The 14,886-nt window shown below is 36.0% G+C and overlaps 1 protein-coding gene across 1 annotated transcript; it reads left to right on the forward strand.

Annotated features, from left to right (window-relative positions):
* The first annotated feature begins 296 nt into the window (after window positions 1-296).
* On the forward strand, window positions 297-14,661 carry vtg3 (vitellogenin 3, phosvitinless). The gene is made up of 27 exons (XM_068319312.1): window positions 297-336; window positions 846-866; window positions 982-1,133; window positions 1,950-2,201; window positions 2,287-2,448; window positions 2,541-2,689; window positions 2,782-2,932; window positions 3,223-3,380; window positions 3,708-3,873; window positions 6,589-6,714; window positions 6,872-7,090; window positions 8,156-8,373; window positions 8,465-8,562; window positions 8,641-8,765; window positions 8,864-8,965; window positions 9,059-9,178; window positions 9,312-9,501; window positions 10,157-10,244; window positions 10,423-10,608; window positions 10,937-11,075; window positions 11,162-11,330; window positions 12,095-12,204; window positions 12,308-12,394; window positions 12,998-13,204; window positions 13,985-14,130; window positions 14,304-14,442; window positions 14,554-14,661. Exons 1-27 carry the CDS (start codon window positions 297-299, stop codon window positions 14,659-14,661), a joined length of 3,828 nt encoding a protein of 1,275 aa, XP_068175413.1.
* Window positions 14,662-14,886: the final 225 nt, after the last annotated feature.

Genomic DNA, 14,886 nt, shown 5'->3' on the forward strand with positions numbered 1-14,886 from the left:
GTTTAAAAATAAATTTGATTTTGAAGCTATTTTTAATTAATACAATAAGAAAGTATTGACACGATCAATTATTTCACCAGACTGTTGTGACATTATATGTCACATCATGATCACTATGACATGGTCAGTCTGACAGTGATACTGGTCAACATGGCTTAGACATCATGTGCTGACATCGAATCATTCATTTGTCTGAACCAGGCCTCTGTCCTTCCTCCAACAAGGTCCACCAGTAAAAACCCAAACTGGTATATATAGACCATAAATGAGAGGAGCTCCTGTCTCAAAGGTTCACAATGCGGGACATCCTCCTGTGCTGCCTTGTGGCTCTGGCCAGTAAGTTTTCATTTTCTAACACATTTTAAGACCATTTTAATCATGTAATAATATTATTATCCAAACCGATTCTTCCTTGAGTTCAGTGTCAGAACTTTTGGATCATGAAGAAATTTTGAGATTGAATGAATCATTTTAAGTGGTGGATGTTGTTAAATTATTTCATCACTGTTTATTAAACACTTTAGAAGGTAACGTGGCAATCAATTCATCCATCTGTTGTAAATAATCAGCAGTAGTTATTTGAGCCTGTCAATGAACACATTTTTAATGGTAAAGGGAATGAAGAACCATTTATAAGACAAGGTGACTTTTACTTAAGCTGCTTATCTTATTGTTGTTCTTTGTTGGGATTTAAATATTTGGTGTAGTTTGTTGGACAAAGGTCATTTTTGCATTAGTCAGTTTTTTTAGATGACATATCAAAAAAAAACATCTACAATTTAGTCTATGTGATGTGATGCTGACATCACATTTAACTTTACTTATTTATTTTATTTATTTTTTAGCCTGTCAGCATGTCAAATATGGTGAGTCTTTTTATTTGTTTATTTTTACTATTATTAAAAAAGTAACCACAGTCATTTCACAAACCTTTTCAGAAATAAGTGAAATTAGATAACATTTTGCGATCATACATTCCAGATCTTAAACTGAATCCCCACAAAACCTACGAGTATAAATACAGTGGGGACATGGAGTTTGGACTCGGCATTTCAAACCTTGCACAGTCTGCAGTGAGAATCTCGTGTAACATTAAGATCTTCGGTTTGTCTGCAGAGACATTCCTACTTCAGGTAAGAGTGACTGAAGACCTTCCTCTGTATCTTACTATTTTTAGATGTTGTTACTTAGCAGAGCAGCAGCAGCGATAAATCTAAAAAAAAAATCATTGTTATTTGTCTTTGTCATGTATAATAAATTATTTGGAGGTAAATTTAATAAACATCTGTTTTACAGTACTTCTGAGAGTAGAATGAATTTTAGCATTTGGGATTCTCTTGTGTTTGTTGATGTTTGCTGTTGAGTTGTTCTGCCTCTTAGTTAATTCCTTAATCTTTCAGTCATCACCAAATACTGCAGTTAAACAGATTTATCGTAATTATAGTAAATACAATTATAGCTAATAAAGACAGTTATGGACAAAGATGTTAGATAGATAGATAGATAGATAGATAGATAGATAGATAGATAGATAGATAGATAGATAGATAGATAGATAGATAGATAGATAGATAGATAGATACTTACTTACTTACTTACTTACTTACTTACTTACTTACTTACTTACTTACTTACTTACTTACTTACGTACGTACCTCTTTACTTACTTACTTACTTTATCAATCCCGGAAGAAATTGTATATATCCACTGCTCAGGCATTACATAACAAATAATACTGGATAAACACCAGGAGAAAAACAAACACTGACATCACAGGACATACCACAAGACATGTGTGGTACAGAGAGACATGCAGCACTAACAGGACTTATATACTAAACTATAACTAAAATATAAACAGTATAAAATTAAAATATAAACAGTATAAAATTAAAAAAAATATTACAGTTTGTAAATGTGAATAAAACTTCTCATTTGTGGTCCGAAGGTTTCAGATTTTGCTTTCGAGGAGTTCAATGGATTTCCAGGGAAAAACAATTTTAAAGCCTCTCCTAAGCTCAGCCAGCATATTGAAGCCCAGCTCGTCAAACCTTTCATGTTTAGCTACGCCAGCGGGCACGTTGGTGACATCCGTGCCTCGGCTGAGATCTCTGACACTGTTGTCAACATCATCAGAGGGATCCTGGGTTTCTTCCAAGTCACTCTGAAGACCACACAGAGGATCTATGAGCTTGAAGAGGCAATTATCTGCTCAAACATAAAATACTCTTCGTCATTCATGGTTTACCATTAGAAATTAAAGTTTAATTTTATTTATTTTTTAGGCCAACATCCATGGCAAGTGTCAGAGTACCTATGCAACTGAGTTAGACAAGGAAACAAATGATATGAAGATCACTCAGGTAGTGGATCTCACTACCTGCAGGGAGAAAGCAGAGATGTACAGCGGAATGGCTACAGCTGTGCTTGACAAAGTCTCCAAACAGGTATCTTTATCTCACTGTACATTCAACCGGATCTACCCTTAAAAAGTAAATGGACCAAAACCACTGCGGTTTGTTTGTGTCCTCCAATGCAGAGAGGACAGTCTGTGATTTCAACGATGAAATATGTTCACATAGTCAAACCAACAGAAGAGGGAGGTCTCATTACCAAGGCTCATGGCCTGGAGCGACAGCAATTCAGTCCCTTCAATGTGAAGGGTGGCACTTTCAAGATGCAAGCAATGTAAGACAAGAAAATATATGCACATTATAGCTGCTCACCCATGACATCTGTCTGCTATACAAATTGGCTGCTTTAAATAACTCATCCTTCAGGAAAGAAATAGTGCTGCTCAGCGTGAGTGACACGGCAAGACCTGTCACGCTTGGCCCAGTGGAAAACAAGGGCAGCCTTGTTCACAAGTTTGTTGATGCAGAAGCTAATATCCCCATTATGATGCAGAACCTAAACAACCCGATACAAAAGGTGATGTATGCATACATGTTTTTACTCCTGCTACTTGAGCCAGAAGAACTTAAAAAGTGTGCAGTTAAATGAAAATAATTACAGCTGTACCAAGGAAACAATTGGTAGAATTCGATTAAATCAGTGAAACTTAAGAATAATGTTCATTGATTTTGCATGCAAAACTCAAGTGAAATAATTCCAGTAAAAACTGGAATGCTAATGTAAAAAAAAAACTTTATAGGTAAGACTACACTGACATTTTCAGAAAGCTAAAATAATTAAGTAATTTTTACTTCTCTTTTTCACAGGCTACTGAACTGATCAAAGAGATGGCTGAAATGAATAAAGATCAAATCAACAGTTCCACCACTGAAAATGCAATAAAGGTGTATCAACTTCTGAGAGTTGTATCGTATGAAGGATTAGAAGCTATGTGGAAGCAATTAGCTGGAAATTCAGAACACAGGTGAGTTTTCTCTCTCTCTCTCTCTCTCTCTCTCTCTCTCTCTCTCTCTCTCTCTCTCTCTCTCTCTCTCTCTCTCTTTATATATATATATATATATATATATATATATATATATATATGAAACAAAAGAGGACAGATTTATTTTGAGATTTATTTATTTTGATTGCCCCTGCTGCTCATAAGATCACAGAAGTCATTGACATATTTTAAACACGTGCAGTTGTATTTAACTTAATTTATCTTTTAATTTTGTCCTCTTCTTTCAGGTCTAAGTTAATCATTATACAATGAGGAAAACTGTTCATTTTCTTTTCTTTCATTTATTAGACGCTGGTTTTTGGACATGATTATTGAGATCAACGATGGCAAGATCCTTAACTTCCTGGAAACCAGATTCCAGAAAGAGGATGTGTCTCCATCAGAGGTGCTACCAACATTTATGGTGGCAATCAACCATCTTCAGGTTACTCCTGAGCTTGTGGAGAAGACAAAAGTGAGCTGTTTATTTTTATTTATTTATTTTTATTTAGTTGGTTAGTTAGTTAGTAATAGTAATTGTAGTAGTAGTCGAAATAATAGTAGTAGTAGTAGTAGTATTGCTTTATCCAGACTTCACAGCGTGATTCGTCCCACTGATACTGTTTTCAACCACAAATGAATGTTTAAAGTATAAAATTAACTGCAGAATGTCTCTGGGTTCCATTGTAGTCCCTGTCTTTTAAGCTAGTCCCTGCAGAGACTTTGGAATGTCAGCAGGAGGCTTGTCAACAATTTCCACAGCCATGCTGATGACACAAAGCTCCACATTGCCCTCTCATGATGGCACCCTTAATAGGTGTATTTTAGCCATCAAATCCTGGATTCCAGATAACTTCCTGCAGCCCAACCAGGACAAAAAAAAATCTCAGCTAATGATTCTAGAGCACAGAGTAACAATTTAATGACAGTCTTAGTGCAAAAGGACACTGAAATCTAACCCATATCTTTAGGTATTTAAAAAAAATAATTTTGGCACTGCACTTGGCTTTGAGTTTTGCATGAGGACAAGTGTTCTGTATCATCTAAAGTACTTTTCTCTCAAGCCAATACAGAGACACTAAAGTACATGCTGATTACCGAAATAATCAACTATTAACTACTTGAAGTTGCTCTAGCAATCTAAACCTATGACAGCATAGCTACTGGATGGATTAATGTAGGCTTAATTTCAAAGAAAAGTCTTCAGTCTACTCTTGATCTTGGAGATGGTGTCTGCCTTCATGAATGTAATCAAGTAGCTGATTCCACAATAAAGAAGCTTGATAACTGAAAGCTCTGCCCCCAGTCGGCTTTTAAAAAATTTTGGAACTATTAACCATATCTCCAAATGATTTTGGAGATATTCCTATGATGAAAGAAGGCAGTCTGTGAATGGGAGTTGAAAGACAGATCCTGATCAAAGATAACCCCCGCATTCTTGACAGGGCACTGCCCAAAGCGATGCCATCTAGGTTGAGTACATCATTAGAGCTAACATTTCTGAGATTTTCTGAGCCAAGAACCATTTCTTCAGTTTTATGTAAATTTAAAAAAGGAAGTTTTCGGTCATTGTATATTTGAAATCTAGCTAACTGGTTTGTTTTGTCTGGCTGATTTGACAGGTGTAGGTGTGTTTCATCTGCATGGCATTGGAAATTGGATAATTAATTAATAATTAACAATAATAATAGCAACAACAACAACAACAACAACAATAATAATAATAATAATAATAATAATAATAATAATAATAATAATAATAATAATAATAATAATAATAATAATAATAATAATAATACAGAAATTGTAAATATATAGTGTTATTATATTGTCTAAGGGAAACATAGACAGTATGGATAAAATGGCTCCAAACACTGAATCCTGTGAAACTCCATATCTAACTTTTTTTTGTCCTTGGAAGATTTATCATTAACTTGGACAAACTGAGAACTATCAGGTAAACAAGTCCAGGTCCTCTAAAGCAAACTGAATGCTCCAGCCTCTGTAACAGATTCTGGTGATCAATTATGTTACAGGCTGCACTTAAATTCAATTAGATAAGCATAGCGCTAAGTCTATAATCCGATGGTATTAAAAGGTGATTTATGACTTTCACTTGTTCTGTCTCTGTGCTATGATGAAATCTGAATCCTGACTGGAAATTAAATATCTTTTTGTCTTGTAAAAACTCACACAGCTAACAGTTGACTGCTTCCTTTAAAACAAAAAGAAAATCTTCCAAATGTGCCTATAGTTAACATCAGGATTTTTTACATTTTTTTTAAAGGACTAAGATACATAGCCCGTCAGTAAGGTATGATTACTTATATTTAGCAATGGGATAATACTTGGGAGAAAGACTTCTTTAAGTAGTTTAGCTTGGACTAAGTCTAAAAGACAAGTAGATAGTTTGAGGCAAATGATGGACTAAGTTGCTGTACGTTGATGGGAAAGAAGCTATTAATATAATTATTAATAACAACAAGCCTATCTCAATGCCTTTGTTCAGTGATAGGTCAGTGTTACATGCTGACAGAAGCTGATGAATGTCATCCCTAACAGATCTTAATTTGTTAAATTGGAAGGTCAGATCATCACTACTAAGAGCTGTGGGAATAGACAGATCAGTAGAGCTGGAGCTTTGTGTTAGCCTAGCTACAATATCAAAGAGTATCACTATATTATAATACGCTCATTCTCCTCTATAATTAACGAGTAATAGAGCAAGGCCAGAGCGACCTTCTTATATATTTGGCGGATGCCGTGCCTGATTAAAGAAGACATCTCCAATTTTGTTCACCGCTCTATTCTCTCCAGCCTTCAGGCTGTTTACTGTAATGATATAAATCATAAACTAGCCTTCTCCTTTTTTTTTAAAATTAAAAACAAGTTAATTGATTCTAAATTGTTAAGAGCAATGAACTTGAGCATTTGGTGCATCAATTCCACAGCACCACCTATCAGATGAACTACTGTTACCACATTACTCCTGGGTTATATTGAGACTCAATAATTAGAACTGATGACTGCCTTGAATTTAGCCACAGCACTGTCTTCATTAGATAGACATCTAATGAAGACAGTGCTGCCTGATGGTGTGTAGTCCAATAACAGAAATTTAAAAGAGATGAATTGGTGAAGCATAATGGTTTCCTAATCTTGTCAAAACACCTCTGTGTCTCTTTTACAGACTTTCCTGAACATGTCCTTCAGTAAATCTAGTACCTATCTGTATCATACTGTGGTGCTTTCCTATGGCTCTCTGGTGTACAAATACTGTGCCTACCATACACCTTGTCCAGTGAATGTTGTTCAGGTAATCAAATTGAGAAATATACCATTTCATCTGAAAATGTTTGGCACATTAAACAAAAAAACTCATCAAACCACTTGTTATGTGATGAGAAAAAGCTGTTCAAATGTTTAAAATGTCATTGTAATCTGTACAACTTTTCTTTTAACATCTGTACTAGCCACTTCTTGACATGGCCTTGGAAAGTCTGAGGAATGGCAATGAGGCAGACATGGTCCTTGCTCTGAAAGCTCTGGGGAACGCAGGTCATCCAGGCAGCATTAAAACCATTATGCGTTTCCTCCCTGGTGTTTCTGCCAACCCTGTGGATCTACCACCTCGTGTGCAAAATGCTGCCATGCAGTCAATGAGACTCATAGCTGCCAGAGATCCTCAGAGTGTAAGAATGCTATTTTCTAACCCATCCAGTAGCTAATAAGTATCATAAAAGGTCATTTTTTCAAAGCTGGATGCTAGGGTTTTTTTTAAATTTATTATTGTTATTGACAGGATACTTGTTTATGCGTCCAGAGGTGTTGAAAATTAGCACAGCAGTAGATAAAGCTATCGCCTCAGCAAGACAAATGGGGTTTCTTTGCTGTGTGGAGTTTGTATGTCTCCGCAATGTTTTTGTGGGTTCTCTCCGGGTACTCAAGCTTCTTCCCACCTCCAAAAGCTTCCCCCAAAAAATGCAATTCAGGTGAATTGATCACTTCAAATTGTCAGTAGGTGTTAGTGCACTGGCAATGGCATCTGGGGTGAACCAGCCTATCACTCATAGCTGGCTGGGATAGGGTCCAGAAAAAAAGGGCAGAAAAAAAAGGCAGATAAGTGGCTGAAAACAACATGATTACTGTCATCTTGATTTCATGAAAAAAAAAAAAGGATGAATGGAAGTACAAGGAATTTGACAATCAAGAATTATGCTGTATTTATAAATTATGCTGAGCTAGTAAATTAAGTCTCATTTCTTTTATTATGGTGGATGAGAATAAAAAAGTGAAAATGGCACACCTGATTCATGCTATAATGTTAGCTCAATATCACGCCTGTACTGAATTTTTACATTTTGCACTTAGCATTTGCCGCCATCCCCATCTACTTGTAGGCTCCAGTTACAGGATTCATTAAATATGCTTATCACTTCCCAATGCCTCTGTCCAAACATATCTTCAGGAAGTGAATAAAGGTCAAAGCTTAGATGACAAACTGGAATTATTTTATGATTTTTGCGATAGTCAGAATTTCAAACCTGTGAGGTATCTGACTGAGTTTAGCTTTAACTTCGTATTAATGATCTTTATTTTTATCTTTATATGAACATTTTAAAGGAATGTTTTTTCTACTTTTCTGAAAACAGTCAACCTATTACTATTTGAAGTGTTGTTCATTCCAGAAAAGCTATTTGGAACAGAACTAAATTCCTTCATCGAGTGGATGAATGTGTGAATCATTCTGTTTACAGGTCCAAGAGATCACCATAAGTGTGTTCTTGCAAAAAAACCTTCCCTCTGAGATACGCATGCTGGCTTTCATGATATTGTTTGACACTAAACCATCAATGGGCCTGGTATCTACAGTGATTGCACATCTACAGGAGGAGAAAGACTTCCAGGTAGTTAGTTTTGCATTCTCCTACTTGAGAAGCTTTGCAAGATCCAAGACGCCAGAAAATATCTTTCTGTGAGTAAAAGAATCAAGTTATGAACTGTTTAACATTTGTATCAGATAATATTTCACATCTTACATTTTTTTTGTGTGTTCTCTGCAATAGCTCAACTGCTTGCAATGTAGCGATGAAAATCCTGGCCCCTAGGTTTGGTCGTCTCAGCTATCACTACAGCAAGGCTATACGCATGGACTGGTTTAATGGTATGTTTAAATACATGAGTTTGAGTCATATTTATCAGAAATTATTTAATTAAAATTTTCTTTTGTCTACAAATACAGATGATTTCCTAATGGGTACAGCCACAGAACTCTACATGCTTAAAAGTGTAGAAAGCTTTATCCCCAGTGAAATCACGATGAAGGGAAAATTATTTTTCATTGGCAGAATTCTGCAGCTACTGGAGGTTTGTTGTGATGCACTACTATAAAATGTTTTATTGATAATAAAGTTTTCCAGATATGTAGGATAATCATCTCTGTTCATCTCTGTTTAATGCTAAAGTTTGGTATTCATGCTGATGGAATTAAAGACCTGTTCGGCACCAGCATCCCTGGTTTTAAAGGTGATCTGAGTTTTAGTGATTTTCAGGCTCTTTCCAGTTTGGTGAGTATATAACTGACATTTAAAAGAATTATTATGACTGTGCTGCTCTTCTGGCTTATTTGAAGTGACCCCAATGTGCCATGTCTTTTTCAGTTTGAAAAATGGGGAAATCTCCCACACAATAAGCCACTCTTGACTGCCTTTACACGTGCATCTGGACAAGAATGGTTCTATACTGACATAAGCAAGGATTTCATTCAGAACATCATCAAGGTGAGAGAAAAATTCATCAAACACAGTTAGAATGAGCCATTAATGTCTAAGACAGTTCAATAAGCAAATATGACCATTCTTTCTCTACATAGTCAAAACCTGTTGCACACACTGCTCTGATTTTCACCTGCAGGCTGTCAGCCCCTCTGCCGGGAAAGAAAGCCCACTGTGGGCTATGATTGAGAATTTACACCAAGGAGTATCATGGCATTCGACAAAGAATTTCTTAACCTTTGAGATCCGCTACTTCCAATCTACCACCCTGGGTCTCCCACTAGAGATTAGTAAATATTACCATGTGCTCAATGGGATATATGTTAATGGTGAGGATTCAAATTGTACTTATGAGAGTTATGCACAATTTATTCATTTATTTTTTGTTTATGTATTTACTTTTATATTTACAGTAGTACCGCGGGAAAGAAACGGCTTGACATACAAGTTTTTTTGAGATAAGAGCCCTTCCTCGGTCTACGTGTCTGTTCGAGATATAGGTGGCATATGGATACGGATATGGATATGGATATGGATACAACAGTAGCTGAGTCTCCATCTCGTTCTGTCTCACGTGTTATCCATGTGTGTGTTATCACATGTTATCCACGTAGTAAAGCCGTAGTATCTGTGTGCTCGTGACTTTTGCATTTCTTTTCATACTTTATCATTACGTAACACACATAGTTAATTATGCACATGTAGAGTATGCATGAATAGGATTGTTGTTGTTTTTTCATAATTTAGTGGTTTTGCAGTCTTTTTACACGGCTGGAAAGGATTAAAAATATTTAGCTATTTTAAATGGAGAAAAATTTGTTTGAGATAGAAGCTGATTGACTTACAAGCTCAATAACTGAACAAATCAAACTCCTATTTCAAGGTACTACTGTTTTGATTTATTTATGAATTTATGTATTTATTTATTTATTTAAAAATAATTTCTTTATTTACACAGTTTCTTTCTGATTTTCTCTTGTGCAGCCAAAGCTACAGTAAATCCACCATTGCGCGAACACATTGGAGAACTACTGGCTTCTGAAATTTCTCTGGAGACTGATGGTTTTATCGGGTAAAATGATGAATGTTCATTTAACCAAAAAAACAAAAGAATATATCAAACCATATAAAGAAACCATATAAATAAATGTCTTGCTAATTTAACAACATTAATGCTGTCTTATTATCACCAAATTGTTTTTGTATACTGCTGCTACGACTGAATAGGCCTCTTCTTCTTTTTTTATTAGTTACACTAAAGATTTCTGGGTTTTCTATGGAATCAACACAGAACTGTTCCAGTGTGGCTGTGAGCTGAAAAGCAAAATACCTGTTGCAATCCCATGGAAGTTTGCTGCAAAGCTCAATGTGAAAGCAAAGAAATTTGAACTTGATGTCCCTTCATGCAAGAAAGAATTTGATCTTTTATCAGTCAGGTGTGTCTCCGGGGCATGAGAAAATATATTTTCAAATCCCATATTTCATACAGCAAAATTTCTATATATTTCTGAATTTCCAATGAATTTGCATATTCTAGAATCCATTCTTCTGCTAAATTCACAACATCCTCATTCTTCGTAGCTTTAACAAAATAATGGTCTTGATACAACCACTGATATAAATCAATACATGCAATATAACAAAAGCATTATTGAATCAAATATTCACCGAAGTATTCACACAATTATTGTTAATGTGAAGTCTACACCTGCTGTCCACTATGTGCCAGATCTAAGATTTCTTTCTTTTATTTCCAACCGACAGCTCCAATGTGTATGCAATCACGAGGAGCTCCATAGACACCGCTTTAAACAAAATAACGCCAATAATGCCCACCGGTATGGACTTCAATGATCAGGTCACTCAGACAGACCCTGTTGTTGGGAAGTCTGAGTCAAATAAGGTAAAGACAACATCTTTTAGAACTTATTGTTTTTCATAATTTACACAGACCTAATGTATGTATTATGAATGCCTCCAATCCAAAAGGGCCAGAAACCAAACATGTGGAATCCAAAATCCAGAACATGTGCTAATAGTAACATTTATGGAGTTGGCCTCTGTGTGGAATCTGAGTTAAGGAGACAGTATTATCATGAGGAATACCCCTTGTACTATTTCCTAGGATACACCCGTTTGGCACTCACAATTGTTCCAGGTACGCAGGTCCAACACTTAACATGTTGTATGATGTTGTGTGCACATCGGTATTTTTCATTTGAATGAATCACATATCAAGCAGCTTACACAGATAATAGTTAAAGGCACATAGAAGTGATGCTATTTCACCAACAATCTTTTGCAATAATTGCTGCGCAGCTGCTGATGTGTACTCGTTCAGGGGTCATCTATAGAGGAAGTAAACAACACAATTTTTACTTCATTAAATTTGGTAGTTTTTGACACAATTATTTTTCTAATATCTTTTTTTGATAATATTAAACTGCTGAAAATAAAACACAATTACAGACCTAGCTGTAGCTGGTTTTCATTATCATTCTCTGTGTATGACATCTGATGACTGTATGCATGCCTTGCTTTCAATAGTCTGACCAAACAAAACTAAGTTCAAGTTTTAGATCTTTAGAGTACTTAAAAGAATCAACCCTTTTTTTTCCACAAATTTATTTCAGCAAACCAAACCTGTCTAGAATTGGTCAATTATTCAGAACTGCCTCGACTGATTTGTTAGGTTGTCAGGGCAGCCATAGGTGTGGTCAGTTGTGGTCACTGAAACCACTGTAACAAATAAACCACAAATAACAGAAACTTTTTCATAAAATGTGGACATATTTTTGGTTTTGATACAATCTTTTTATGATGAACCAAGCAAAGCAGATAGATCTTGACTGTTTTTTTTTCATATGATTACCTCTACCTCCCCTTTATATCTGTCAATGTAGCCTGTTTTTTTTTTTTTAGTCAATACGATCAAAGCTGTTGACAATATACACTTCGAGGTGAATGCAGGCCCGAGCCCGCTTCCATTGACCACACGCCAACTGCTCAAGACTCTCAACAGTCTTTCCAAGGTATTTGGCTCCCCTTTGAGTACCATTATGTCTGCATGTGCTGTAGAGGTTTCACCAGTGAAATGTTCCTGTTATTTAACTTTTGAAACAGGAAGACATCCAGGAAGACATCCAGCAAGACCGTGTGTCCTCTGGTTCAGTTTCAAGTGCTAGAGGATCTCAGGACAGCCGTCAAGACTTTGTTATAGAAGTAAGCTGCTCCAAACAGTTATATATGTACATATACAGCGTGTGTGTGTGTGTGTGTGTGTGTGTGTGTGTGTGTGAGTTTGTGTATATATATATATATATATATATATATATATATATATATATATATATATATATATATATCTGCATGGGTTCTCCCTGGGTTGTCTGACTTCCTCCCACCTCCCACATGCTCCAGTTCCCTGTGGCATATACAGCAGTTTGGAAAAATGAATGAACACAGTATTGTCCGCACAATAAGGCACACCTGAAAGTCTTTAATTTTCTCAATTTCTTGTACCTTATATATAGAAAAAGTTTTAAAATAGACTATTCATTGAAGATGAGTTCTCAGATGAGCTTTATAACTCAGTGTGCTTTATAATCCAGTGTGTTTTATGTATAAAAATTTTTTTTTAGAAATAGGCCATTCATTGAAGGTACGCCTTATAATCCAGTGCGCCTTATAGTGTGGAATATACTGTACTGTACTTGTTTATCTGAAAAATGGACTAATGGGTAAATTTATTTATTTATTTTTTCCCAAAGACATGTACACAAGCCCAATAAAGTGTCATGGATTGTTTTCTATCACATTCAATAGGACTTGGACTTAACACCTGAAACTGTATTTAATATAAAAGTTTATGCCATGAGTGGCGACCAAAAGCCTGAGGGATATGATGCAGCCATCTACTACACACCTGAGCCCAACATTAAGAATGCCCAAATGATTTTGTCTGAAATTGGAGAAGACACCAACTGGAAGATGTGCGTCAACACCTTTGCAGTCAGACGTATCGAAGCTAAGGTACGCATAAAACACACATTAAGTGCTATTGGAATATTTTTACTCATTCTTAAATGTGTGAATTGCGTGTAAAAAAATGTAATACAGTGCGCCCTGGCACATTCACGCATCAACAGTCGCGACTTCATCTCATTGCTTATCTTTGGTAGGCAGGCACGTGATACCATACGCGCATTCTATTGCCTGATGGCATCCGGAAGTGCGCTCCGTTCCGTGTGTCTCGGACTTACATGAGACACAAAAGTGCTTTAAACAGTCGATAAGAGTGTGGCAAAAGGTAATACTGATAAAAGGTGGTTTAATATAGGTATGGGGAGGGTCATAAACATTTAAATTACCGTAAATAATAAGATAAATAGTTTGTCGCTCTATCACGGAATTCATTAATCACGTGTGGTTCCTGGAATGCATTAACCGCAAAGAATGAGGGCGCACTGTAGCACATTTTATACCATACACAGCAGAATGATTTTAGAAACAATTCTCCTGACAACATTGAAATGACATGATTCATCAGGAATAATGAATAGTAAGTCAACTCATCCATTTTTGAGAATTACCAGCTGCCACCATATGCACAACTCCAATGAGGATCATAATACTAATATTAGCTTAAATTGCAAGTATCCTTTCTTCAAATGTACTGTAAGATGGTTTAATTTCATTAAACTCATGCAGTTTCAGAAATGTTATTACATTTTGTAATGTGGTACAAGGGCAAAGCCAAGCCTTTTTTTTGGAGGGACTCATTTCGTCATTGATCTCTTGTGTTTGGTCTAGGCAAACATCAGATGGGGAGCTGAATGTCAGTCCTATGAGATATCACTAAGGGGTTCAACTCTACATCTGCCTGGTTCCAAGCCAACGTTAAAGACTAGACTAGACTGGAACAAGATCCCTGAAACAATGGCGGAGTTCGGCAGAAGGTGATCCTCAGTGGAATTAAAATCAATTTTATGCGCTATGTTATAAACAATTAAAGTTTTGAAGGTTAAGGGATTCATTTCATATTTTTAAGCGACTTACAGAGCACAGTGGAAACAATTTACAATTGTACATACCGGCATGTGTCATTAAATGTGATTTTTACATGTCGTAGGATTAAAACCTACATCCCAGGAATGGCCCTCCTATTAGGCTTCACAAGGCAAAATCAGAGAAATGCAAAACACGAGATTTCTGCATCAGTTGTCGCCACCTCAGTGGACAGCATTGATGTGAAGATTAAACTCCCAGAGGTATCGAAGTAAACATTCACTATCAGCATTTTAAAACAAAATTTCTAATTCCTTACATTATCTGTCAGGTATCTCTATATCAATACATTGTCTTCCTTGTCTTGTCATTAGTATACAATCTACAGTCACTCTTTACCAGTTCCTCTGCCACCTGAAACCTTTCTGGTGTTGCAACAAGCCATCAGTAACACAACAATGGACAGCTCGGGCCAGGCATAGAAAAATGTAAGCAAAATGAAGCAGTTTAAGCTTAAATGTTTACAATTAAGTTGTTTTTTTTTAAACTGACAAATTTAGTGTGTCTGTGTGTGTGGCAGTGTATTGTTTCAACAGATTTTTATACCTTGAACATGATCAAAAAGAGCTATGCTATTTTTTCTTTCCTAGATAAAGTGTGTTTTCTGCTCCAGGAAGTCAACAAAGCCCACATGGGAGCCAGATGTC

Source organism: Antennarius striatus, chromosome 7 (assembly GCF_040054535.1).
Source record: "Antennarius striatus isolate MH-2024 chromosome 7, ASM4005453v1, whole genome shotgun sequence".
Classification (NCBI taxonomy): Eukaryota; Metazoa; Chordata; class Actinopteri; order Lophiiformes; family Antennariidae; genus Antennarius; species Antennarius striatus.

Excerpts from the sequence above, each read along its gene's own strand:
- vtg3 (XM_068319312.1), top strand. The coding sequence starts at position 297 with ATGCGGGACATCCTCCTGTGCTGCCTTGTGGCTCTGGCCA. Across the intron at positions 2,202-2,286 it reads GGATCTATGAGCTTGAAGAG|GCCAACATCCATGGCAAGTG; the intron begins GCAATTATCTGC and ends TTTATTTTTTAG. Across the intron at positions 8,766-8,863 it reads GAATTCTGCAGCTACTGGAG|TTTGGTATTCATGCTGATGG; the intron begins GTTTGTTGTGAT and ends TTAATGCTAAAG.